This window comes from Rhagoletis pomonella, unplaced genomic scaffold, assembly GCF_013731165.1.
Source record: "Rhagoletis pomonella isolate Grant_MI unplaced genomic scaffold, Rhpom_1.0 Rhpom_scaffold_00006, whole genome shotgun sequence".
NCBI classification, from domain to species: Eukaryota; Metazoa; Arthropoda; class Insecta; order Diptera; family Tephritidae; genus Rhagoletis; species Rhagoletis pomonella.
The window spans coordinates 43,699,795-43,726,588 of NW_023458560.1; the positions used below are offsets into that span (position 1 = coordinate 43,699,795).

The 26,794-nt window shown below is 38.2% G+C and overlaps 1 protein-coding gene across 1 annotated transcript; it reads right to left on the bottom strand.

The window, feature by feature from the left end:
• Positions 1 to 15,200: 15,200 nt before the first annotated feature.
• Positions 15,201 to 18,742, bottom strand: LOC118741692. The gene is made up of 3 exons (XM_036473666.1): positions 18,599 to 18,742; positions 17,508 to 17,630; positions 15,201 to 15,394 (listed from the first exon to the last, which is right to left on the bottom strand). Exons 1-3 carry the CDS (start codon positions 18,736 to 18,738, stop codon positions 15,250 to 15,252), a joined length of 408 nt encoding a protein of 135 aa, XP_036329559.1. The 5' UTR covers positions 18,739 to 18,742; the 3' UTR covers positions 15,201 to 15,249.
• Positions 18,743 to 26,794: the final 8,052 nt, after the last annotated feature.

Sequence of the window (26,794 nt, forward strand, 5' to 3'; positions counted from 1 at the left end):
CCTTCTGCAATTTTCTCTATTAAGTTTGATTTCTTCTCCGCGTAGGGAATACAGGCACGTTTTTGGTCCTCTATGAAGGTTTGAATTTTTTTTTTTAAATTTTGCATATGAAGGAACCCTCCATTAAATCTGCTATATCGTTTCTTACTATTTAATAAATAATAAACACTTAGTGCTCATACTATTTAATCCATTTTAAGCTTGGTATATAAAAGTAAACAGGCGCTGTTCAATTTTATTAAAACGGTGTGTTAAACTGTACATATTAGGAGCAGAAACTAGTTACCGCTCTTTATATGCGTAAATTTAAACAAAATTTTTTTGAGTGTACATAATAATCTTAAGTAAATTCGCTGCAAGCATGCAAACACCAGCATACAGTAGATATAGGATAGCTGTACTTACATATATATTTTCTTAAACAAGGCTGTGAACAGCGTAAGCAGCTTACAAAGCAACTAACTGTAAAGTAAAATTTCGCCAAGCAAAATTAAAGCTTCAAGCCAAAGCAAAGAAAGAGCGGAAAGCCAGCCAATAGAGCTTAGAAAGTGCAACGCCAGGCACCGGGGCGTATGAGCAACATGCAACAGACTACTTAGTACCACGCCAGCATATATTTCCTATGTTAAATGTACGTAGCTATACACTTACATACTTGTAACTAAATAGTATACAGTCGTATAGCTTAATACCTCGACTTGTAATTACAACTAGTATTTAGTTGTACGAGTACTGCATGCTGCGCACTACCTTACTACTCAACACAAATGTCATGCGGTGCTCTTGTACGAGTACTCACTTTAATTTCAGGTATTTAATTGCGCTGCCTTGAACTGAAATTAGTTTCAGCACAGCTTTTGGGCGCATGCTGTGACTATTTGAATGAATGAAAATTCCTGGGAAGATGAAATATATGAGCATACGTATTTAGTTGCTACATTCTCATGGTATATTCTCTGTCGATATATTTATGTATGTACGTATATTTTCCGTCTAGCCATTGTCAAAGTGCACTGCATTGCCAGAGTTGCCATTGTAATTTATATTATTACCAACACTATTATTAAGAGAGCATTGTTTTTGTCACAGTTGTTCCAAAGCGACCGCCTTACTTTTGTTGTTGTTTTATTTTTTTAGTGCTTTGCTTTCTACTCTTATGTAGCTGCGTTCATCGTCATTGCTCTGTGTAGGTGTCCTTGTCAGCCTGCACTTAAAATTGCGATTTGTTGCTATTCACAGTTATTGTAGTAGTTACATTTGTTATGGGTGTAGCGTAGGCGTCTTCTGAGTTCTATGTTTTTTAAGATGTTTTACTTATGTTTTGGTTGATGATAAATGGCTGGCAATAAAAATTTTACTTGGCAAAGGCATTGCGAATTCTTTACGCTTGAAATATTAACAAATAGAAAGGCGTTGGTGTGGGTAATTTTGTAGTCTGCAATGTAAAAATTATGGATTCAGCATTTTTCTAAAAATTCTTTCACTAAAACCGAATTGTTTTTGCAAAGGACAGAACGGAACGGAAATAAAATTAAATGGAATGGAATGAAATTAAATAAAATGGAATGAAATTAAAGAAAGAAAGTGAATAAAACAGGATTTATTGAAATGGAATGGAATGGAATTGAACTGAAATGGAAAGAAACAAAATTAAGCGAAGAGAAGTTCATAAAAAAATGAAATGGGATTAAATGAGGCGAATTGAAAAGAAATGAAATAATGTAAAGCGAAATAAAATGAAATTGTATTGAAATGAAATGAATTGAATAAAAAGGAATTAAATAAAATGGGTTGTAATGGAATGAGCCGATTGGAACGGGATGGAACGAAATGTGTTGTAATGCATGGAACGAGACAAAATGGAATGGTTCGAAACGGAATGGAATCGAATGAAATGAAATCGTTTAGAAGGAAATTTTATGGAATGGAACGAAAAGTATTGGAATGGATCGAAATGGAATAGAACGAAATTTATTGGAATACACTGAAATGAAATGGAGCAGAATGAAACGAAGAGAAATCAAACAAAATGATGTGAAGTGAAATAATATGAAATGAAATGTGACGTTGTGAAATGAAATAAAACGAATTATAACACCGTGCAATAAATACTAAAAAATTTCGAAATACGTAAATCAATCAATATACTCACGAAACTTTGGGCCAAACACAGTAAAACTGCGTTTTTATTTTTTCTCCCTGACGTCAGAATTTTTTTTAGGAATTCTTAGGTTCAAAGATATGATTAATTCCAAAATTATTTTAAAAATGTTGAAAAACAGTATGGGCACCAAATGAAAGAGAGAATTCTGTAGAATAAAAAAACCTAAAATTTTTTGGTTCACGAGGACGAGTCCTTTTCCTTTTAATTAATTTTATTTTTTTAAGCGAATAAAGTTAGAAGGACCAAATTCTTTTAGATATAATTTTATCGAAAATAATTATTGCAAAATTTCAAGGATATTCAGTAGTAAAATGTGAAAAGGAAATTTTCAATACCTAATCGTCCTTATGTACCAAAAAATTTTTAATTAATTCAATAGTCACATTGTTTATTTACATTGCACTGAGTTATTCCAAGCTTTTATTTTAATAATTTTTTTAATTAATTATATTTTTCAAATTTCAAAGGACTTCAAAAAAAATTCTGACGTCAGAAAAAAATAAAAAAGCAATTTTACCATATTTTGCCCACGGTTTCGCGAATATATAAAATTTTTTGTGTGTAAAATTTACTGTCGCACGGTGTAATGAAAGGGAATTAAATAGAATGAAAGAGATTAAATAAAATGGAATGAAATGAATGAGATAATATCAAGTCGAAGAGAGCGAAACTTATTGGAATGGAATGGAATATGTGGAATAAAATGAAATCGATTGGAGGGAAATTTAATGGTTTGGCTTGAAATGGAAAGGAGCAGTACGAAACGAAAAGAAAGTATCCGAAATTATGTATAGAGAAAAAAATAATAATTACATAAAATTACGCGTTGTGAAGTTAAATATATGAAAAGGAATGAAATAAGATTAGATAGAATGGAAGGAAACGAAGCAAATAGCAATATAATTAAATAACTAAAATAAAAAGAAGTGAAAAGAAAGAAAATGAGATGAAACGAATATAATTTAAATTAAATTAATTTAAATGAAATCAGCAGAGATGAAAGGAAATAAAATGGAATTAGATCCAGCGAAACGAAGCGAAACAAAAAGAAACGAAACAACTTACATTTTAGCATGAAGAAAAACACAAAAAAGGAAATATTTCTTCATTAAGAATACCACAATATTACGTTCGGAAAGAATGCATAGTCTGGGGAAATCAAAACACTAACCACTCTCACATCAGGACCATATTAAGGTATACAAGTAAACAGGCTTTTCGTTGTCAAAGCACCGATCAAAGAAGTCCAATCTCACAAATGAGGCGCAATTTAAGCTTGAACGACCAATAGACCTCACACGTCAAACCACAGCGTCAACGGCAGCCGATTGCCCAAAAGGTACGAGTAACCGAACAAGTATTTCGCACACGATCTTCAAAAGTGACACAACTCAAAATTTGGGATTTTTGAAATTATGCACTAAAAATATACATAGAGCTTTTATTTACCTTTCAGAATAAGGTAGAGCAAATTTTTTCTATAATTTGTGGAAACAAGTAATTTTTAAGCAAGCAAGTAATTTTTAAACTACAAAACAAAACCGACTTCAAATCTCATATAAAAATTTAAGATTATCGTTAATTTCTTCATGATCCAATGAACGGATTTAAACCAATTTAGTGTGGGACCACCTGTTATATATAATTATAGAAGAATTATAAAAAAAAAATATTGTGACAAACTGATAGTCTTCTCCTTTTTGTGAAGTCGTTTAAAAAAATGCTCACGCCTTGTCATCAAATAAATATTTATATTACTTGCACCTTTATTAAACTCATTAACCCCAGCAGTTAATCACATAGGCCATATACTATTGCTCTCGCCACTCAACCTCTTAACAACACACACACTTGAGTAGGCCATAAAAGTGAAGCTTACAAAAACCAGCCATTGTCATGTGATTAAATATGAAGAAAATTAAGCAAAGGAGCAAAGTTGAGAATGAAAGTGTCTATACATATACATACATAAAGGAGTATGTGCATATACATACATAGGAGTCTACACGCACCACACTCAGGTCAGATGTAAATGATGCACAAAATAAATTCACATTTACACATTTTTCAAAATCCACTTAATACCCGAAAAATGTCATGCGTGGTAAATTTATTTTATTCATACATATACTACATACGGACTCAGGCAAGTAATAAAAGGGCGTTTGTGGCATGTGTGTATGTATGTATATATGCTGCTACATACTCCATGTGAGCTTATATTTTAACAAGTTATACGAATATATTTTAAATATAATGTGGCGCACACACACATATGTATTCTACTTTATTCCCACTAGAACTTGAAGGAAGATCTCCCTATGTGAGGAATAAAAGAGTACTCCCCTTAACCTGATTTCTGAGCAATAAGAGAGATTTGTCGATTTTGTACTCCTTTATTACTCGTTTAGGAGTCAAATAAGAGATCTCCTAAGCGAGCGACGAAATAATGCTCCCTGAGGCATGATTTGGGAGCAATAAGCGAGATTTCTCGGTTTTGTACTCCTGTATTACTCGCTTAGGAGCAAACAGTGATGTCTCCTAAGCGAGAAATCCAAGAGTATTCTTTTTGATTGATAGGAGAGCAATACGCACCTCACTCAAAAGAAATTTGTTTGTTTCGAAAAAATTTATCATACAAAAAAAAAAACAACAGAAAATATTTCTTATAGAAGCATAAGGAGGACACAATAATTTAATTTGGATTGCACACAGATTTTAATAAAAGTCCGTTGGTATGTACTTCAACTTTTGTTTAAATATATTAAGTATGTATTGTATTACTTATAAATGCACCGTTAAATACTTTTCAGATTGCGCAAATTAATGTCAGCATTTAAGTGTGACCCCGGGGTTTAAACATCGCATGGGTGACAAAGATGTCAGATAAGCAAAGTCACCTTCACAATTACCCCGCTTGGTGGATTCCTTAACAGGCAAGCATCCTTGACACCCAGGAAATCATATAGGAGTACATACTTATATGTTCATATAGGTGCATATAATTCAAATCTTATCTTACCGTTTTATTATTATGTTTTAATTTCATATGATTTCTCTGCAATATAATTCTAAAATTAAGTAATTATGTAAGACGTATCATTTATGTTTTATTTTTAAGATCTTGTAATATTGCACAAATGCACGTGATTAACAAGTTAAATAAAAAAATTTAATAAATAGCAAAATCTATTTGGCTAATGTAAAATATTCGTTATCATTGCTCCCTTATTACTCCTAAAGGAGGCTTTCGGGATGCCTCTAATGGGAGCACTCCTTTATTGCTCGTTCGGGAGGAATATGGGATGTTTTCTATGTACACTCCCTTGTTGTCTTTTTGGGAGGTTTCTGGGAGGTAACTATGGGAGTACTCCCGTATTGCTCTATTAGGAGGTTTGTGGGATGATAATTTTGTGTGTGCTCCCCGATTGCTCGTTTAGGAGGTAAAAGGGATTACTCCCCCTCCTAGCACATCCAATGTTAAAGGGAGTATACAAAATTACATGCTTATACACAGAAGCATAGGGAGCAATGGGGAGTATTCGTATACTCCCAAGGGAGTACTCACCGAGCAATCGTACGATGCTCCCAAGTTCTACTGGGTTATTATCTTTCATTTGCGTGTGAGTTTGAGCTTTTTTCTTTGCTCCTTTTTATCAGCTTTATCGTTGGGTATTAAAAGTGAACAAACGTTTTTAATCAGGCTTAAATGGGCTTACGAATTTAAACAACGTCAAATCAACCTTAAAAAAGGTATATTGGCGCATGCAAGTGTTGTTCGGCTGGCATGTAGGGAGCTATAAAAATATATACTACATGCAAGTACGCATACAAATACATTCATACTTTCTCATGTATAAATATATGTATGTATTTATGCATGTATGTATGTAAGTGTGCCTGTAATACAGGCTGGGTTTAGTATATACAGCCAGGGCATTACTGCTTTCGAAATTTCGTACTACGATACTCTATTACTATTACAATGACCATTATCAATAACAATGACATTACCACTACCAGTAGCTTTACCATAACAATTACCCATGGCATTACCGTTAACATTACCACTACCAGTATCATTAACATAAGCAGTACCATTAACATTATCATAACTATTCTATTCACCGTTATGATTACTATTTTCATTACCATTACCAATGCCATTACCATTACCACCACCATTATTGTTACCATTGCAATTGCAACTACCACAATTACCATTACCATTACCATTACCATTAAAGTTACCATTTCCATTACCAATACCATTGCCACCACGAGCATAATAATTATTGTCATTACTATTCACTGAAATTATCATTACCATTACCATTATCTACCGTAAGTATTAGCATTGGTATTACCATTACCACAACCACTACTCTTACTATTACCATTACGGCTACCATTGCCATAAACATTACTATTAGCGTTTCCATTATAATAACCATTACTTTTACCATTAGCATTACCGTTATTATTGCCATTACTACTACCATTACAATTACCATTGCCATTATTATTGCCATTACCACTATCATAATTACCATTACCATTATCATTACAACTACCAATAAAATTACCATTACCATTATCCGTTCGATTACCATTACCATGAGAATTACTATTGTAATAAACATTACCGATACCATTGCTGTTCCATTACCATTACCATTCTTATTTTTCTTATCATTAGCATTACTTCTACCACTACTATTACCATATAGCCACTAGAAAAAAAAAACAACGGAATATCATTCCAGCCTCCCCTTCCAAAAATTGCATCCTCCCTCCTGCTTCAATTCTATTTTCATTAACACCATTCACACAAGGCAGCTACAAGAAATATTACTTTCTCTAAGTGCTCATTACAAAAGGCTTTCACGGAAATAAATTTACACCTTAACGCCTTCAAAGGGGTGCGTCCCAATCTACAAATAAAATATATTTCTTACACATATTTAGTACCTGAGACACATTAGCCATACTTCATAGCCGATACACATTGCTGCCCATACAGCAGCACACGTATGCCACCACATTGCCAATTACACACAGACGGACACACACACATTGTACCTGTAGCACATAAATTTGCAAAAGTAACGGCAACTGCTGACATTAGAGCTAAAATAATGCCTGGCAACACACACCTATCGAAAATGCGCTGCGAAATAAGAATGGAAAAGTTAAAATAAAATACAGCCAACTAGCGTACTCATTTTTTAAACCTCTTACCAAAGAGCGCATTAGAGGTTTTAAATCAAACTCGTACGCAAAATACGCCCTTATACCATTAATGTCCATCACAAGTGGTGCTGTTCCAATGCTCGCCCTCAATGAGTGTGTGCAGTATGTGTGTAAGTAGTGGGCCCCACGTGCCAGGTGAATGGAAGTACAGTTTATACACAACTCCGAACTGTATATATTTATACCTTTCATGAGCATGAAATGGTATTATAACTTTGGTCCGATGTTTGTAAGTACCAGAACAAAAAGAGATAGACCCATTAAAATGTATACTTATATGATCAGAACGTCGAGCTGAGTTGATTTAACCATGTCCGTCTGTCCGTCTGTCCGTCTGTCCGTCTGTCTGTCTGTTTGTATGCAATCTAGTCTCTCAGTTTTCGAGATATCCGTATCAAATTTGGTATGTGGGTGTATTTTTATAATGTATTAATCATTTGTCGGAACCGGAAGAATCGGACCACTATAACATATAGCTCCCATACAACTGATTGTTCAGATATGAGATTTTTCGTTATAACTTCTCCATTTATGCAGCTACGAACATGAAATTTTGCAGTACTTGAACCCATTATCAACAGAATACTTACAGTGAAAATTACAAAGATCGGGTCACTATAACCTATAGCCCCCATACAACTGATTGTTCAGATATAAAATTTTTCGTTATAACTCCTCCATTTATATCGCTAGGAACATGAAATTCCGCACTGTTTTCAATAATTATCAACAGAAAACTTACAGTGAAAATTAAAAAGATCGGGTAACTATAACCTATAGCCCCCATACAACTGATTGTTCAGATATGAGATTTTTCGTTATAATTCATCCATTTATGTAGCTAGGACCATGAAATTTCGCGCTGCTTTCACTCATTATCAACAGAAGACTTACAGTGAAAATAACAAAGATCGGGTCACTATAACCTGCAGCCCCCATACAACTGATTGTTCAGATATGAGGTCTTTTATCATAACTCCTCCATTTATGCAGCTAGGAACATGAAATTTCGCACCACTTTCACTCATTATTTACAGAATACTTACAGTGAATATAACAAGCATCGGATGACTACAACATATATCTTCCATACATCTGATTGTTCAGATATGGGATTTTACGGTAAAACTCCTTTATTTGAACAGCTAAAACCGATAAATTTCGTAAGATATTTTATAAATAATAATACAAAGTCTACTGAGAAAATCATCAAAATCTATGCTGTATAAGCTTTATCTCCTATAGCACTGATTGTTCAGATACCAGTTTTTGCGATATATCTCCTTTATGTAGGAAACTAAACCCAATAAATTGTGTTACCGGTTTACATACCGATCACATAGCAGTGAAAATCACTTAGATTGGTGCCATATAAAGTATATCTTCCATACCTCTGATTGTTTAGATGCGATTTTTTATATAAGTATGTAACTCCTCTATCGATGTATGCAGATGTATTCAAAAGCAGTAATCTGTCAAAGTAAAATTTGCAGATGTTCATGAAAGGTATGAAGCCTTCGGCATAGCCGAAGACAGCGCTGCTCTTACTTGTTTTATTTTAGAAAGATGCTTACGTTTGGCGTTAGCGTTACACCTCCTGATGTTAGATGTTTTTTCCTTTTGACTTACCTTATTTGGCAGAATATTAATTTAATGTAGCTATAAAGGTAGTCCTGCCACGTAGAATACACCTGTGTCGATTGTGCCGCTTAGTAGGCAGACCAAGATGACTGTGAACTGCAAATTTATTGCCATGCAGAAGCATGATTTTCAAGGAGATTGGAAACAATTTCATTTTATAGGTATTAAAGTCTATTGGAACATTTTAAGTGGATAAACTTTCTGCACACGGACATAAATAAATAGTGAAAGAGATCGCCTCTGCGCGGTGCACTCCGGGTCACGCTGAATTACTTGTTGCCTCTTTGGCCTTACCTGAACGGTAATGACTCTGCTTTCTTGCTTGGGCATTTATATTAGTCAATATTGAGCTCCACTTTCAATTGGGAGGCCAAATCGACTCCCGATTTTAGGAGGATAACGGCTTTATCAGCAGGGTGCCATTATTAGAGGATGTCGGTGGGATTCCGATGTTTTGCCAGAAAAATCGTACGCAGCTCGATTGGGAAAAGACCCTGGAAGAGGGTTGATTTCCTAGAGTAGTAAGTGCTTTGACGGGCAGCCTTCGCATTCGTTCAGAGAAAAGGGTCCATGATAACCGCCCCAACGATACCAAAATTCCAAAACGCACGGTACGACTCATGCAAAAAACCGAGGTTTTTAAAGGGGCATGACTAAATTTTTCAGGGAGGACTGTGCCTTATCCATGGACGAATGGAAGAGGGATACTGTTTGTGGTGTGCTTATGAGGATAATGGAGAAGCCGTACCTCCGCCACCCTGCAAGAGTGCCGGATGGAATCATGGGATATTTAAGCGCGTTGTTTATTTCGATGAATGGCCGGTTGTCTTCAATTGCATTCTTAAGCTCATACCTATCTATGCCGCGCATAGCTCTTAACCAGAAGATATCGAATATAGAAGAATGTAATTAGGTTAATGTTACTAAATGAAGAATACCTGGGGCCTCTTGCTGAAACCCAAAGTGTTGGTTATCGGTGATTATGGATGCCCACATGAACATGAAGATAGAATCCGTCTTGACGGGCAATGACATTACTGATTGTCCTCCTTTGAAAGCGCAATTGGTTATCTGTTTGGAAGGGCGCCTGCGGTGGGTTTCCGGATAATATCGTTCAGGATAAACATTTTTAGATCTATCTTTAGCATTAGAAAGCGGTTCCATTCGAAGGCGGTAACCGCATATTTCTTAATCTAACCTCAGCATCATTAAGTCGATGTATCACGCACTAGAGTTGGTAACTTTCATCCAAATGCAGTTTCAGGGCCCTACCATCGAAATTTATTCGAAGTTGGCGAGTACCGTAGTCGACCGAAGGATGCATTGTATGATGCTCCCCTGATTTCGCTATGTCGTACGAATAGAGTTGAGGAAGAGGAAGGTCGCCTCTGCGTTGGAAAATGACAAGAAGAAGAAGCGGATGCCTTACGGGGTACTCCAGGTCATTCAAGAATTTTAACTTGATTCCCCTGCAAGGCTCATGGACTCATTTCTGCTCAGAGTTCTTGATAAAACGCACACTAATGAATAAGCGCTCGTGGAAAGACCCGACGGATCTTTCACGAACATCCGAATCCGAAATCCGAACCATCCAAAGTCATAACGACCCATCAGTGTTACCTCCTTTCTACTAAGAATCATGGAAATAATTGTACACCGGCATATCAGGGCTAGATTTTTTAGAGGAAACCCTTTACATAGAAACTAATGTGCCTATCTTCCAGGCACGGAACACTTTCGTGATCAATTCGGGACAGTCTGACCACTTCTCAGATTATTTCAGAGCCATTTTTGGACCTATTTCAGCACAGTTCACCACTATTTTAGAACCATTTTGGGAGTAATTCATTACTATATAAGGAACTAGTTCGGGATCATTTTCAGACTAATAAGGTCGATTTCGAGACCATTTCAAGAGTTGTGCCGCCTCATTTCGGGATAAGTTCACGAATTTTTAAGAACCACTTCAGGACAATTTTGGGACTAGGCAACTTTCAACACCAATTTCTAATGACCTATTAAAAATTAATAATAGCGGATACCCAAAGGCGGAACAATTTTTAAGAAGGAAGGATGAGAAACCATCTGCAGGATTAATATGCAAAATACTAACCAGCACGTCGTCAAGCGACAAAATAAGCTAGTCAAAATTAATTGGGAAGGTGGCAGCAGGGCTAAAATCACCAAAGGGTTCAGACGATGGCTGGAGATATTTACAAACATATTCATGTTTCATAACAAAGGTGGCAACAACGTCTGCAACCAATGGTAATCAGTACAGGAATTGGCAAAAATATCGTCGAGAAACTCTACGAGAGAAATTCCTCAAACACACGCCTTATCAATTCGAGAACTCAAAACCAAAATGTGCAACCTTTGCAGTACAAATTTCAGAGATGGCGCGGCGCGGCGCGTCGTCTTTGTTGTTTTATCGTTTAAGCTTCATTGAAGCAGAAAAATTTAATCATAACAAGCGCCAAGCCATAAAAACTCAAACATTATGCGTAAATCATTCAACCCAGCACACTCGTGTACACCTATGTATTTCCGCTCGCTCCACCACAACTTTCCCACTTCGCCTCTTCAGAAATTTTATTGCCTCTCAACGTTGCAAGAAAATATGAATGTCGACAAACAATGGTTGTGGAATGTTAGCATTTTGCCAATATTTACGCATTTTGTTTACATTTCATTCAAGCGTTAACCGCCGCCACCGCCGCCTCTCACAGACCATCGTACAACACAAACAACAACACTGTGCCGGTTATTGGGCAAACACTGCTGCTGTGTTGGTGGTTGTGGCGGCGCATAATTGGTGTATTGTTTGGTGGTTACTTTGTTTGTTTATACTTTGTTGTGTGTACTCGGTGAAAACCATAAAACAACAGTTATTTTTTTTTCAAAATCGCACGCTTTTCTCAAAGCAGCCTACACTTTGCGCTGTTCACTTTTTTTTTGTAATTTTTGTTATTTTTCATATCTTTGTGGGAATGCGCAAGGTGATTCCTATGCAAATACATAAAACAACGAAACAACAAAGTTAATTTCTTCAAATGGGTAATCAAGTTAATATGCTGCCAGCTTGGGCTATCAGGATGAGGTTAGTTAGTTGAAGGTGATGGCGTTTATACTATGAAGTAAAGTTCTAACTCTTCGTACTACCTGAAGCTGCGCAAAGTTCTTTTGAGATGCAAACTTCTTCAACTATCTTTAGCCTTCCTTCTAGATCACTTCGGGGCTAGTTCGGGAGTAGTTCAGAATTAGTGCGTGACTAGATCAGGGCTTTCTATAGGCTAGTTCGGGACTTTTACGGGATCATTTTGAAATTAGTTCGGGACGCAGATGTCTACACATCAAATTTCATGAGTACCTAGTACTCGCGCCTTTTTCAATATGTGTTTTATTTAAATTGAGATTCTCGTTATTTCGAACAAATGATTTTATTCAAATTTTGTTTTTCAACTTATTGAAGAAAGCTTTAATCTGCATAGGTTTTGTTAGCAATCTCGCCGGGCAAACCTCCAGAGCCAAAGTACACCAAACCTCTCCTTGCACACTAAACTCAAAAAGCTTATAAGTAGACACGTAAAGGAGGTTTCCGTGCTTAGAAGTCCACGTAAGTGAAGCAAGCTTTTGACTGCCATTCAACAGGGAGTGGCCAGACGTGTCCAGATATTTACATCCACGTATCTTCTGATTACGTGGGACCTCGCCTGCGCTGGTTTTGGGGCTCGCCATGTGAAAAGCGCTTCCCACTAAGGGCACTAAATGCCTAGGGCCATGTGACGTCTACTAGAGCTGCCATGTAAAGGAGCGAATATTGTCGTTCACCCATCGGACGAGCGTCTAGCCACAAACAAAGCGAGATTTTTCAACATCTCGATGATTTTCAGAATATTTTCTGACGAAGGCGGGCATTTAAGTGCACTCTGTGCAATCCACAAGGAAGGCGACCCCACCATACGCTTTGAGTCATCATCTATTTGTCGACTTCAAAGCCACTTTCGTTAGCACGAAAAGAAATTGTCTATATGCCGCGGTGTCTGAATTTGGTATGCCCTCGAAACTAATACGGCTGTGTAAAATGACCAGCTCCGTCAGATTTAATACCAAACTTGGCATTCCCAATTGGCGTCAGTTGGCAAAGTAGAGAAATGACTACCGTGCTTTGTTGGACTCGGCCAACATCGCTTAGGTGGTTACTGCGCCATTCAAAAAGAAGAACACGCTTGGTATGGATACTTTTCCGCTGTTCATGCTAAGGAGCTTGTTGCGATATTTTCTTTTTTCATACTGACCACAGGAGTTTTTGTCCTATAGAAAAATCGTCCACCACACCTTTCCCGGTGTTTACCCGTATACCGGCACTCAAATACCTATCTTCATATATCAGGTGAATGGCAAATGTGATATTCTTCCAGTTTAAGCGATCCCCACCAATTGAATGTATGTAGTTTCCGATACTTCTGCCTTCCTAAACGAATGGAGGAAATTCTTAGATTGAATAAAAAGTAAGATCCTTTTCCACTATGAACAAACTCTTGACACTTTAGAGCTGATTTGCTCATTAAGCGAAGTATCATAAGCTTCAGATAATTACAGAATATCTAGATCGTTAGTCGAAATTAGGACCTTATCCTGTGATGACACCGGTAAGACCCCTTACTGTTATCCGCTTCGAAGATGAGTTTCCTTCTATATTGCTTTGTCCAAGAACCCAGCAGAGAAAGGGTTTTTGATGTGACTAAGTGAAGACAGCGTTGCATGATATTTCCGAACTGCTTTCGACTTTACTACCCTGAAGCCAAGTGTTTTCAATGCCGCCTGGCTGTCAACGAATATAGCGACGTTCCCTAACAGAGACTGACTACCCCGTAAGCCGCCTTCTCTATGGAAATATCTCCACCTAAAAGACACTGCGGTTATCAGGCAGGCGGTATAACTGCCTTATTTGAAGGTGCTTGGAGTACAGACCCGAGCCGACTCCCTTTTTCATATTTCTAGATGGAAATATCTTCCCAATCTCTCGGGTTGGAAAGTGTGTGGGAATCTTAAAATTAAAATCCCAGGATGACGTAACGTAATCAGTTTCGACATCTAAGTAGGCCTTGATTCCGTTACGCCGTCTACTGTTAATTACCTTCAAGACCATTGCGTGCCCGTACTTCATCTGCTTCGACAATTTTGATTCCCTCAATCTAAGAGCCCTTCAAGTAAAACATCATGTGCACTCCGTCCGTCATGTACACTATACCGAGGCTTGCGAGTATCTGCACTCTTCCAGTTATTCTCTGATTGCTGCTTTTATCAAGTGCTTTCCATAAGACCAGCGCTCCATAGGTTAAAATCGGTCGGATAACTGTGAATGATATGCAGTGACAGCGCCCAGTTTTTCCCGAAAGCCCTTTTACAGGTATAGTACAGATCTTTCTTTGCTCTTTTTTCTACTTTGCGCCTCTACGCTAGTTTGGGGTCAAGGATAATACCTAAATATTTCACCTCGGATGTGAAAGGTTCAGACTAGTCCCGTCCAGCTTTGTGTAGGGGAATTCCGGATTTTTTCTTTTTGCCTTGTGAACGAGACAAGTGCGGTTCTGGAAGGGTGAACTTCTAGCCATTTTGTTTTATGCTCAATTGGAAACACTCTCCAGTGCTGATTCCAGCAGCTAACTCATTGTTTGCAAGAATTTTCTGGAAAGTAGTATAGTCAAGCCATCAGCGTAGGCGACTACCTTCGTTCTCCTAATTTTAAAGCTTTCTAACAGTTCATTTAGCAATGATTAAAAGATTGCTCAAATAAATGTATGTATATATCTATATGCACTATAAAAATGTTTGAATAAATTATTTAATTAAATACACAAATTCTTGTGCCACAACTGTTAGTTCTCTTTGCGCTAGAAATTTAACTAAAAAAACAAATTGCTTCTAATGCTCCACATACATATTTCTTTAACAAATCGGAATTCCTATTACATTTCTGACCATCTCAACGATTGGAAATGCGATCTCCTTCTATGGAAGCCACCTTCGTCATAGCTTCTTCGTCGACATCTGCTACTTAACCGCTACCTGATAATCACTTCTCTTCCATTTCCACTACTTTTTGATTTAACGTTTTCCAATCCGCCCCCTTCCTCCTTCCCATCCAGCCAGTACTACCACATTACCAATTCAGCTTCACTGTCATTTTATCCACGCTTTGTTTCGCGTTTGAGTATCTCCTCTAAACGACGTCGTTCTTTGACACTCAAAATATTCTCCAATTGTTCCAGTGTCAGGTTGATTTCGCGCTTCGAGTGCAATGGCGGCCAAAGTGTTGTGATGGCGAAGGTTCTGCGGAGTGAATAAAGTACAAAAAATTCCGATTTAGTTTTAGCTGCGAGTATTAAAATATGTCAAATATGCTTAAAATGCTACTTCAGTTGTTGTTTTTGCTATTGTTTTACAAAAGTGTGTACCTCAAGGTTTGTTAGAAAATGTTAAATCCATATAGTTAATTGCCACACTACAACAAAAACTAAGCAAGCGGTGGTTGTTGTTTTTACCTTTGGCAGCAATAGCCTTTTTGGCGCTTCAGTTTTTGGTGTTAAAAGCGAATTAAGCTAAGAGGGTCAACAAAGGTTAAAGGAAATACTTAGCGGTGTTGGATTGCAGTTAGTTTAACTCGCTGAGGATTCCTTTGTTTTTTGTTGCGAAGGTGTCGATTCCAAATGTTTCAAAACTTTACAAAGTATCGAGAAAGTGTTCAGAGGGCTAAGTGGCACTTGTGTAGGAGTGGGTTGACGGATTTGTTTACTTGCGGCAAAAGCAATAAAAGTAGTGAAAGTTCTTTAATTTGGGTGGGTTGAGTGCTCAGTAAAGAATTTTGTTTGCTCTTATTTAGTTCTCAGTATCTTTAAAATTGCATTAGAAGTTAGTACACACATCCATTTTAAGGATTATAGAATAACGGAGCATTGGCTTTGTGGCGGACTTGTGCCTTCCGTGGTATATTTTCAGTCATAACACTGACAATGAATGGCCAAAAACCCCGGCGCCATATTTGGTATGTATGCTGATGTCTCCAAGACCGATCAAGGTAGCCGGTATGTGGTTTACTAAAGAACTTAATCACTTATCACTAGCTAGTTACTCTGTCTTCCACGCTGTATTTCAAAGTTTCGTAATCTCATTTGGTTGACAAATTAAATCATTTATTACAATATGGGTATCATTCGAAATGTTTTAGAAAAGACTTTGTTTCTCTTAACTACATGCAGCAAGCCTTAAGTTCAACTTTACAAATATTTTCAGGGTATTTGAAGCAGGTCAGTTCAAAAAGGTCAATTATTTAATAAATTATTTAATAAGTTAAGTGAATTAACAAGATGGGCGTCAAACGAAACGCGTTTATAAAGGCTTGATATTTGAACTATAGGTACTTAGAAGGATTGCCACGTATTTGAAAAATCAAATTCAAATTAATTCAGCAATTAATTGATACCAATGTCAGATGAAAAAGATTTAAGAAAAGTTCATTGTTTCTTACTTATACTCAAGATCTGTACATACATATATGATATATTTAAATATGAGTGTCAAACGAAGCAGTTTTATGAAAGCTTTAATTTTAAAATACTATTGATTAGGGTTGCCACGTATTCGAAATGTCATATCTCTCTAACTATATATATTTTTTATGAAGATCTTCAAATCTGCACCATTCCTTTCAAATTCAAAACTGATATGTTAAACTTTTTTATTTTTTGAAGTTAGAACTTTTTATCGAGACAGGGTGATTTGAAATTAGAGCAACCACACCACCATGCGATACTTGTCCTCTTTTCCTCAGAAACGACTCAAAGGATTAAGATTAAAATTGGCACACAGCTCGCTCATAACTCTGACCAACATTTGCATTATTTTTTTCCGGTTTTTAAGAGTGCTGCCACCTGTTTAAAATGTCATATTAAATTTTGGCGTTTTAGCTGCATGCGGTTAATAGGGGTAATCTACTTCTTATGTGGAAACCAACGAATATAAATAATGAGCGAAATCGGACCTTGAACCGAGCTCTTGAGCTATGATTTTTTAAATTTTCAAGACAATTTCTCCAAATTTCGCCCCCTTCGGTATCTTACTCAGATTACTACCAACCGTGGTATACAAAAATTAGTATTGTGGGTGCAGCCCTTCCTCGCTGATGCTCTTACCAACGAACAACATTTCATTTAAATATGTTCAAAATGGATAGACTTTGTTGCTATTTTCTAAAGAATAAAATCGTTGTATAAAGCTCAATAAAACTTGAAAAGACTACATTTATATGTGTAGATTATATTTTATCACTATGTTGACATATTTTCCTACAGCAGTTCTCTGCTCAAATTATTATTTGCATTTGTAATACTTGAAATACTATTTTTACCTTGTAAAAATTATCCAATCTACTACGAAAAATACATACCTGTGAACACGCATCGCATCGATGGCAGTCGGTTGCATGACTTCATGTTGTTGTACTTCCTTGCGGAACTCAGCATTGTAACGACGGAATGCATCCATGTAACGCCTTTGGCAAACTTCTTGGCTGCAGGTATACAACAGGAAAAGAGCAAAGTGCAGGAGATAGTGAGGAAATCGGAAAGAAGAAGTTGAATTGTGCAGATATGTATGTACATCGATGGATTACCGACGCGCCGGTAGAGGCAAAAAAGTCAAAAGCAACGTTGCAAATAAAAGTTAAATAAAAGGACAATGATGTGAAATATGAAATGAAAATATTTGCTGAGCGCATACAAAACTCGAGAAGATGAATCGAGCAAGAGCACTAAGCACAAAGTAAACCGAAGAATAGAAACCACATAAAAATAAAGGTAAAGGCATTTTCCAACAATACACCGGCGGGGGTGCCGGTGAGTAGATGCGATGTAAAACTCTGTATGCACGAGTGCATCGCTGTTGGCCGTAAGGGATTTGCGACTAAGTACGACAACTGTGCAACGCTGTTCTGTGTTGGTGTTGTACACGTACAAGAGCGCTAACTAGTGTGGAACATGGATCAACGCCGCCAGCCAGCAAGCAGCACAAACCGCACCAGAACATGTTCATGTGGCAGCTAAGGATGAACGGCTAAGGATGTGCACTGAATGATCGAAAGCAGGTTGTGCGAGGAAACAAATCAAATCAAGCTAAACGAGGCAGTAAGGAAATGCAATTTCCTGACGAAATCTAAAAAGATTTGTTGCGCTTTTACGGTGTCTTCCTGTGCAGCACTACTAACAAGGCAGCAACAAAGTATACACACGAGGCTAAGTAGGAGGAAAAGCAGCGTAACAGCAATATTGTTGGTGCAACAATTCCGTGTCACAGCGGCAGGCTTCACTCTTTTACCCTTCTTCCATTCGCTTATTGCCACACTGCCACTTTGATTGTCCCACTGTTGCTGGAGATTCCTATTACGGGTTATCTAATATAAAATTTGCACTTCTCCACTCGCTCTCTCTCGCCCCCCGCCCCTCTCTTTGTGTATTCACTCTTTATTTGTCTGCTACTTACTAGGTTTGCATTTGGTTGCCATTACTCGTTGGGCTTGGCGGTCCAAAGCCAACACGTCGTGCGATGAGTATACGGTGCCATTGTTTTTGTAGCGCATTCATCGGTCGCTTGAATGGATTTGTATCGTATTCCAATTTCATGTTGTTGATTCGCTAGCAGTTCTTCACACTGTAAAATAGAAGAAAAAAAAACCATCTTGTAAGTGCATACGGTGTTTTTAGTATTTTAGGTGAATCGTGCAAAAATTGATGCTGGTATAAGGCACTATATGAGGCGCTGATATGTTTGCTTGCTTGCAGCACGCGAAGTGCAATTGCAATTGCAATTTCAGCTGATTGCTAATACGTTGCCTTGTGCGGCTTCGCAATTTTTCACCTGTGCATTCAATTCGATTTGTGTGTTATTTTCTTGCGATTTTTTGTTTCCGTTCGTGTTCAGCGTTTGTTGGTTGTTTACTACTTACATCGGCGAATAGCAATTCGTTGGCAACTGTTTATATTGAACAAATAAATTGGCTAAGTATCGTATACGTGTGTGCGTGTGCATGTGTGGGTTGCAATTGTTTTAAGGGTTGCCAGAGGCGAAAACCACAACAGTGAAAGCAACATAATTTTCTAAAGCAATCGATAAAGCGGTTACCGAGTTACAGCTTTGTAGTCATAAGTGGGCAGTGGTGCCACGCCTGTTTCCAAAATAGCTTAGCAGTCTTATTTTTTGTTAATAGATTGTTTTAAGTATTAACTTGTAGTAAATTAGCGTCCTCAGTTATTGAAATGTTGGAGTTTTCGTATTTCTGAAATTTACCGTTATACGTGCGGTGTGTGTCCGTGTGTTAGTCCGATTTCGATAAAATTCAACGTATTCCTTTCCTCTACCAAGGTAATTAAGTGCTCCAAGTTTGGTAGAAATTGATAAATCTGTTACCGAGATACACATTTATCGTCACAAGTGGGCGGCACCACGCCCATTATCCATAAAGTTAAAATAATCTAATTTTCTGCTAAGTGGTTGTTGCAAGCATCGATTTTGAGTCAATTAGCTTCAGTAGTTACTGATTTATCGCAGTTTTCGTGTTTCTCTAAATAACCGTTATATGAGAGGAGGGCGTAGTCATTGCCTGATTTCAAATATTTTTAACAAATTTCTTAGCTATACTCTAGGCAGGGCTGGCAAAGAGTTCGGTAGGGAGTGGTGCAGCGTCTACTGAGTCTTGTTTCCGACCAAAATTCTACTTCACATGCAAACTTTCAACAGTTTGGATCCAATATCGCAGTTTTTACGTTTTTCGAAGACACCGTTATATGGGAAGTGGACGAGGTTACAGTCCGATGTCGATATTTTCAATGCCAAAGTACCTTGGAGTAAGGGCAACATGGACGGACAGACAGACATGGCTTAATCGACTACTCTATTCACTGAGCATTTTAGTATAGATACATATTAGACTATTTCGAGCTACCACGAATTAGCCCCAAAATTCCGATGATCCCTGCCAGCCCTACAGCAACACGCAACCAATCTTTACCGGGTCCCGGGACATAGTGGTGTCGCTGGAAATGGGGGAGCGGACGCATTTGCTTGGGAGGGGATATGAGATGGAACTTGCGGAAGCGACTCAGATCGTGAAATCTCCCCTGCGATTTCTGTCTTCAAAAGTTGAGAGATTGACCAGGGCAGCCACAAACAATAGGTGGAAAAATCTACACACCTACCGATCGCGTTCGCTCTGGTCACAACTCGAAAAACGAAGAACAAAGAGCTTTTTAAGGCTTTCAGCGCCAAGCTTTAGGCTTCGCACAGGAATACTAACGGGACACTGGACCATTGGCCACATGGCTGCCAAGTTCGAAGCCCCCTATAACAATTTCTGCAGAAGCTGCATAGATGAGGAGGGAAATAGAATCCGTCCAGCACTTCCTCTGCGAGTGCTAAGCACTCCGAGGAAAATGGCTCCAAAAACTTGGGGACCGTTTCTTCGAGAACCTAGATATCTTAGAGAAAGCTCCACTGGAAGCTAGGCTGCTAGGATTCTTCAGGGAATGAAAATAAATCAAAGATATGTGGGTATAGGCCTGGGGATACCTCTGGGCCTTGCAATGGGCCTTTTTGATCTCCGAGTGAACTCTTTTCAGAGCTGTCCTCTTAATCTAAACTAAGTTAACCTTAACTCACCTCACCTCAACTTAACCCAACTCAGCTTTTCTCACCTCACCTCAACTCACCTCTATTCAACTTACCCCATTACACCTTATCTCACCTCCACTCACCTCACATTAGCTTACCTCATCTCAGCTCAGCGAAGCAATTCGCAAATAAAATGTTATCTTATGTTAAATTAACTTCATTAGAACTAAACATACAACTATCAGGATTATGGAACGATAAGGAATGTATTAACAAAAATTTCACTTTCGTAGCGCGGCCTGGCATCCGCCGTTATGCTATTTTTCATTGATTTTTATTTTTATTGTAAACATATTTTCTTTAAAGCTCTGAAAAATGCAATGTTTTGTAAAACATGACTTCCGCAGCTGGGAAACTCTCTACATACATATACATTAGGGTGCCTCACCACAAAAATATGTGGTGGTTTTTCCACCGGAATTATAAAATTTGTTATATTTAATGAAAATATAATTAACGCCAAAATATTTCGGGAAAAATTGAGATCTACGTGAGCTGGACAGATTTCAAAACATATACTTCAAAAAATCTCATTACTTTAATACAAATTTAAAAAAAAAAAGTTATTTAGAGCTGTTAAGCTTACATTCTTCCATCATCTGATGCATTTTTTTTTAATAATTTTATTTATTTAATACTTGATTTTTGGTGGCATTTTCAAATCGGTCCAGCCAACGTAAGTCTTAATATTTTTTCGTAATATTTTGGAGAATAAAAGAAATTTTATAATTCCGAGGAAAAAATTACCGTTTTTCTTGTTTTGCAAGGCGGGTGATGCACTCTAACATACATACATATGTATGTATGTAGATAACACATACGTATACGGTAACACAGGCTTTGGGTTGCGTGTTGTCATGGCAGCCAATATCGTTTAGATTTATTTTAGAACATTTGTTCCAAACGAAGGGTTCAAAATAATCGCACACTCGCATTTATATTATTAGGGTCACATAAAGTGGAAATAAAAAAAAGAGTTTCTTAACACAGACTTGGCATTTTGGCATTGTTAAAATCTTTCCGCAGTTTTTTTTTTCAAACAATAATTTATTGGAAACGCTCATTGAACGTATCGATGTGTCATTATTGTATAATGATGCCATTTTGACCCGCACAAGGCGTGGAAAAGAAGTTAAAGGGAGGATGAGAAAAATACAAAAAAAGGCAGAAGTTGAAGCTTAGAATGAGAGGAAAGGATAGCAAATAGTAGCAAAGCAGGGTATTAGGGTCAATGACGCGCTTCTAAGGGCCAGTAGCGAACAGCTGGCGCTGGCCCAAACTAGTTTGCTTTGAATAGGGCAAGGAAAACGTTAAATGTAAGTAACAAGAAAAACACAAGCATATCAATTCTTTTCTAATATAAATGTGCGCCAATTTAAAACATAAATTGCAAACGAAAACTTTCAGCTACTAGCAAGCTGAGCAAAAGGGTAAAAAGAAGTATAGGAAATTGCGAGTGCTGCCACGGACGAATTGTAACAATCACCAGGCTGGCTAGGCGAGTGAAGACGAAAAACGCCAACAGCTGCCAAAAATTATTGCAGCCATAAAAATGTAAAATCGGCAATGGCAAGAATAGCAAACCCAAATGGAGGAAAGGCAGGGGGCAGCAGAATACAAGCGAACATGGACACTGGCGACCAATTTTGTTTTTTTTTTTTTTTTGCTTTCAAGTCATTCAACCAGCGCTGGCCAAGTTGACATACTGCCCCCTTGAGTGCGGGTTAAACGTACAAAGCAATCAGCTCAGTCAACACCCGGCCAGATAGAAAGAAGTGCAGCCTATCAGTGCGCCTCAACGATGACTACGACGACAACGACATTAGAGTGTCATGAACTTTGCGCTGACTTTTCGTGTACAAGGCATGTTCGTACTCCTCTCTACTTCTCCTGCTCCTGCCTGACTGACTCTGGCATCAGCTGGCGTTGTCTTTTAGATTATTGATGATTGTCGTTATTTGGTTCTTAGTTTATGTGCACACGCGGTACTTCTAGCAAATCAATTGCACTTGAAGGAAGTCCTCTTTCGTGTTTTTCACGTGACTGCTTGTGTGCGCTTTGTGTGTGTGTGTGTGTGCTCCTTTTGCAGACCATAAGTTGCTGTTTTGTTGGCGCATATTACTACATATACTCAAGCTGTTGCTGTCGCTTTCTCTACACACTAACCTGCTTCCGTTCGCGTTTGTGCTTTAAAACAAAATTTATGCCAGGAAGAAAGTTATTTCAGCTGCTTTAATGGGTACTTAAGCGTTTTGGAGAGCGCCTAAAACTATGCACATGAACACATGTTATAAAGTAGCTTTTCTCTGCTTCTTCTTTTCTTATGAAATTTAATAGCATTTCACTGCCAACTCTTTAGAAAATTGCCTTAGCCCATTTACCCAAATTCATAAAAGTAGTGAAGTTTACTCGTTTACATAAGTGTCAGTTTCTGTTGTTGTATACTACATACATACATACCTTTGTTTATATAAATTTATCATAATCTTCACGAATGGTAACATGTTGTTAAGTACATTCTATAAAAGTGAAGAAGGTGCATGGTTGCTCACTACTCAAGTTGCTTGCTCCTTCGTTTGCCTGCTTAAGTGTTTGCTAAGTATTGTGGCTGATAGCGGTGGTGGTTGGAGGCTTAAAGATATTGTTGTAGATATGTAAATAAGTGCCTTATGAGTTAGTTTGTTTACGCATTGCCTCCCTTCTTTCACATTGTCAGTAAATGCTCATTAAGCTGGTTATATTCTACCCTACCCAAGACTCTTATTGATGTGTATTTACTAAGAATTGCAATAATTTTCACATTGTTTGTTGCTGTTGCCATGGTACTCAGATGTATATCTATGTTTCTAAATAAGATGGCGTATAAGTATGTTTGTTTAAGTATTCCCCGCTCAAAAGTAGCATTTAAGTATATATATGTATATTTGTAAAGCCTCTTACTTTATTTTAATAATATGTTCAACTTATACATATATTTATTACATTGATGTAATCTTCATTTACAGTTGCTTATGAAGAAAAAAAAATGGAACTTTATATTTTGTGTGGAACGGTGCATATTTTTACGAGAAAGTATCATCAATGCCAAACCAATCGAATTTAACTACACTAGCGTAGAGATTCGCTACTCGACTCTCACACCTGGTCCCAGAGAGCACTCTTCAACAAACCGACATTTGCGAGCAGTAGAACCACATTTCCCGTTCAGTGAGTACCTTTGCCGAAGAAGTAGTCGGATTTCAGCGAGCCCAAAAGAACAACTGATAGGATGAGGAGTGTCCAGAAGCTGCAGAGAAAAAAAGAGGCCGCCTTCAAGGCCAAGCTGCGATGGAAGCGAGACGTGAGTGCGAAGAGCTTGAGATGCTGGCCGACGGGAAAAACTGCTAAAAATTTTATCTGAGAGTTAGGCGACTTACGGAAAGTTTCAAGACCCGGGCAAACTCTTGTAAAAACAACACGGAAGACCTAGGTACTGATGTCCAGAAAGTACTTAAATTATGGAGAAAACACTTCCCATCCTACTGAATGGTAGCAGCACTAAAAGCTGTGAAGAAGACGAACCCGCGGCCCCAGTCGATCATGAGACGATGTTCTACCACTTTACTATGACGAAGTACGAGTAGCAATAGCGCGATTGAAAACAACAAAGCTGCTGGAGCCGACAACCTGCCAACTGAGCTATTCAAGTATGGCGGCGAGGAGTTCATAAGATGCATGCATCAACTCTTATGCAGAACATGGTCAGATGAACGCATGCCCGACGACTGGAATTTAAGTGTGCTCTGACCAATCCATAAGAAAGGCGACCCCGCTATTTGCGCCAACTAACGCAGGATCATCTTTTTAAGCATGGTTACAAGGTCTTATCGAGTGTATTGTGTGAAAGACTAAAGCCGACCGTCGACGAACTGATTGGACCTTATCAGTGTGGCTTTAGACCTGGAAAATCCACCATAGACCAGGTATTCACAATACGCCAAATCTTGGAAAAGACCCGCGAGAAAAGGATCGACACTCACCACCTATTTGTCGACTTTAAAGCCGCTTTTGACAGCACTAAAAGGAGTTGCCTATACGCCGCTATATCTGAATTTGGCATCCCCTCAAAACTCATACGGCTGTGTAAAATGACGTTGAACAATACTACCAGCTCCGCCAGAATTGGGAAAGACCTCTCCGAACCGTTCGCCACCAAACGGGGTTTCAGACAGGGCGACTCCCTGTCATGTGACTTCTTTAATCCGATGTTGGAGAAGATAATAAGAGCTGCAGAATTGAACCGCTCAGGAAGAATTTACTACAAGAGCGTGCAATTGCTGGCTTATGCCGATGACATCGACATCATCGGTAACGAAAACCGCGAAGTCTGTTCTGCCTTTTCCAAGTTGGATAACGAAGCAAACGAATGGGGTTGGTGGTGAGCTAGGACAAGACGAAGTATCTCTTATCATCAAACAAACAGTCGGCACATTCGTACCTTGGCACCCACGTCACCGTTGACAGTTACAATTTCGAGAAAGTAGTGAATTTCGTTTCCTTGGGAACCAGCATTAACAACGATAATAATGGGTAGGTTCAGAAGGCGCAGAAGTTGAGCGCAACCGTTGCTAAAAAAAATCAGTGATCATAATGCGCCTTCTGAACGGCTTGATACATTAGCTGTCAAATTCAAAACACACAACATGTTGTCTCAAATGATCATAAAAATATTACGATTATCTAACACGCAACTGTTCAGTTGATCAGAAGTGCAAAACAACGCGTTCAGAAGGTGCAATCGCAATAGTTACTGAGCTGTTTCGCCTTCTGAACGTGCCCAATGTCAGCATTGAAATCCAACGCAGAATCACTCTTGCCAACAAGTGCTACTTTGGACTGAGTAGGCATTTCAGGAGCAAAGTCCTCTTTCGACGTACGAAATCAACGCTCTATAAGTCACTCATCATGCCCGTACTGGTATATATCGCAGAAGCATGGACAATGACAACATCCGATGAAGCGGCTCTTGGAGTATTCTAGAGAAAGATTTTGCGGAAGATTTACGGGCCTTTACGCGTTGGCGACAGCGAGTAACGCAGATGATGGAACGATGAGCTGTATGAGCTTTACAACGACATGGACATAGTGCAGCGAATTAAAATACAGCGGCTCCGCTGGCTTGTCCATGTCGTTCGAATGGACACCGACGCTCCAGCTCTGAAAGTGTTAAACACGGAAGCTGCTGGTGGTAGCAGAGAAAGAGGAAGGTCCCCTTAGCGGTAGAAAGGCTAGGTGGAGAAGGACTTGGCTTTACGTGGCATTTCTAATTGGTGTCAGTTGGCACAGAAGAGAAACTACTGGTATGTTTTGTTGAGCTCGGCCAAAATCGCTGAGGCGGTTACTGTGCCAAATAAGAAGAAACAAAGCAATTTTAAAGGCTAAGTTAGGCTGTTACCTCCAGGTGTTTCAGAAAATTTTGGACTCAGCTTAAAATATATTCCTAGGTGCAACCTTCCTTAAATGGGCATAATTATTATTTTACCGGCAACGCAATATGTATTTGGGAGTCATAAATACTTACTCCATACTTACTGTAAGAAGACCGCCGTAGCAGAGTGTTTAGAGATTTGTATGTCCACTCAGTCAAAATAAAAAGTTCAAGACGCATTGAAAAAATTGGAGAAGTTCGGGCAAACACTTAACAAAAAGAATCAGCTCTGCGACTTTTCCATGATCAGTATCTTCTGTGAGTTAATATTTGGCTAGCGCTATCTGTCATTCAATTGTCGAATAAAGTAGTGCACCTGGGCCACACTAAATATTTCGATTCATTTTTAGTTCGTTTCATACATATTGGTGATGGTAACGGGGGTGGTAATGTTAATTGTATCTGCCTTCGTATTCGTACGTATTTGTATTGGTGTTCTTCTGATTCTTTATCTCCGCATTCGTCTTCAGGTTTCTCTACGTCTTCGTGTTTGTCGTTGTATTATTTTCTGCATTTGTCTTCGTCTTCACGTTCCTCCTTGTGTT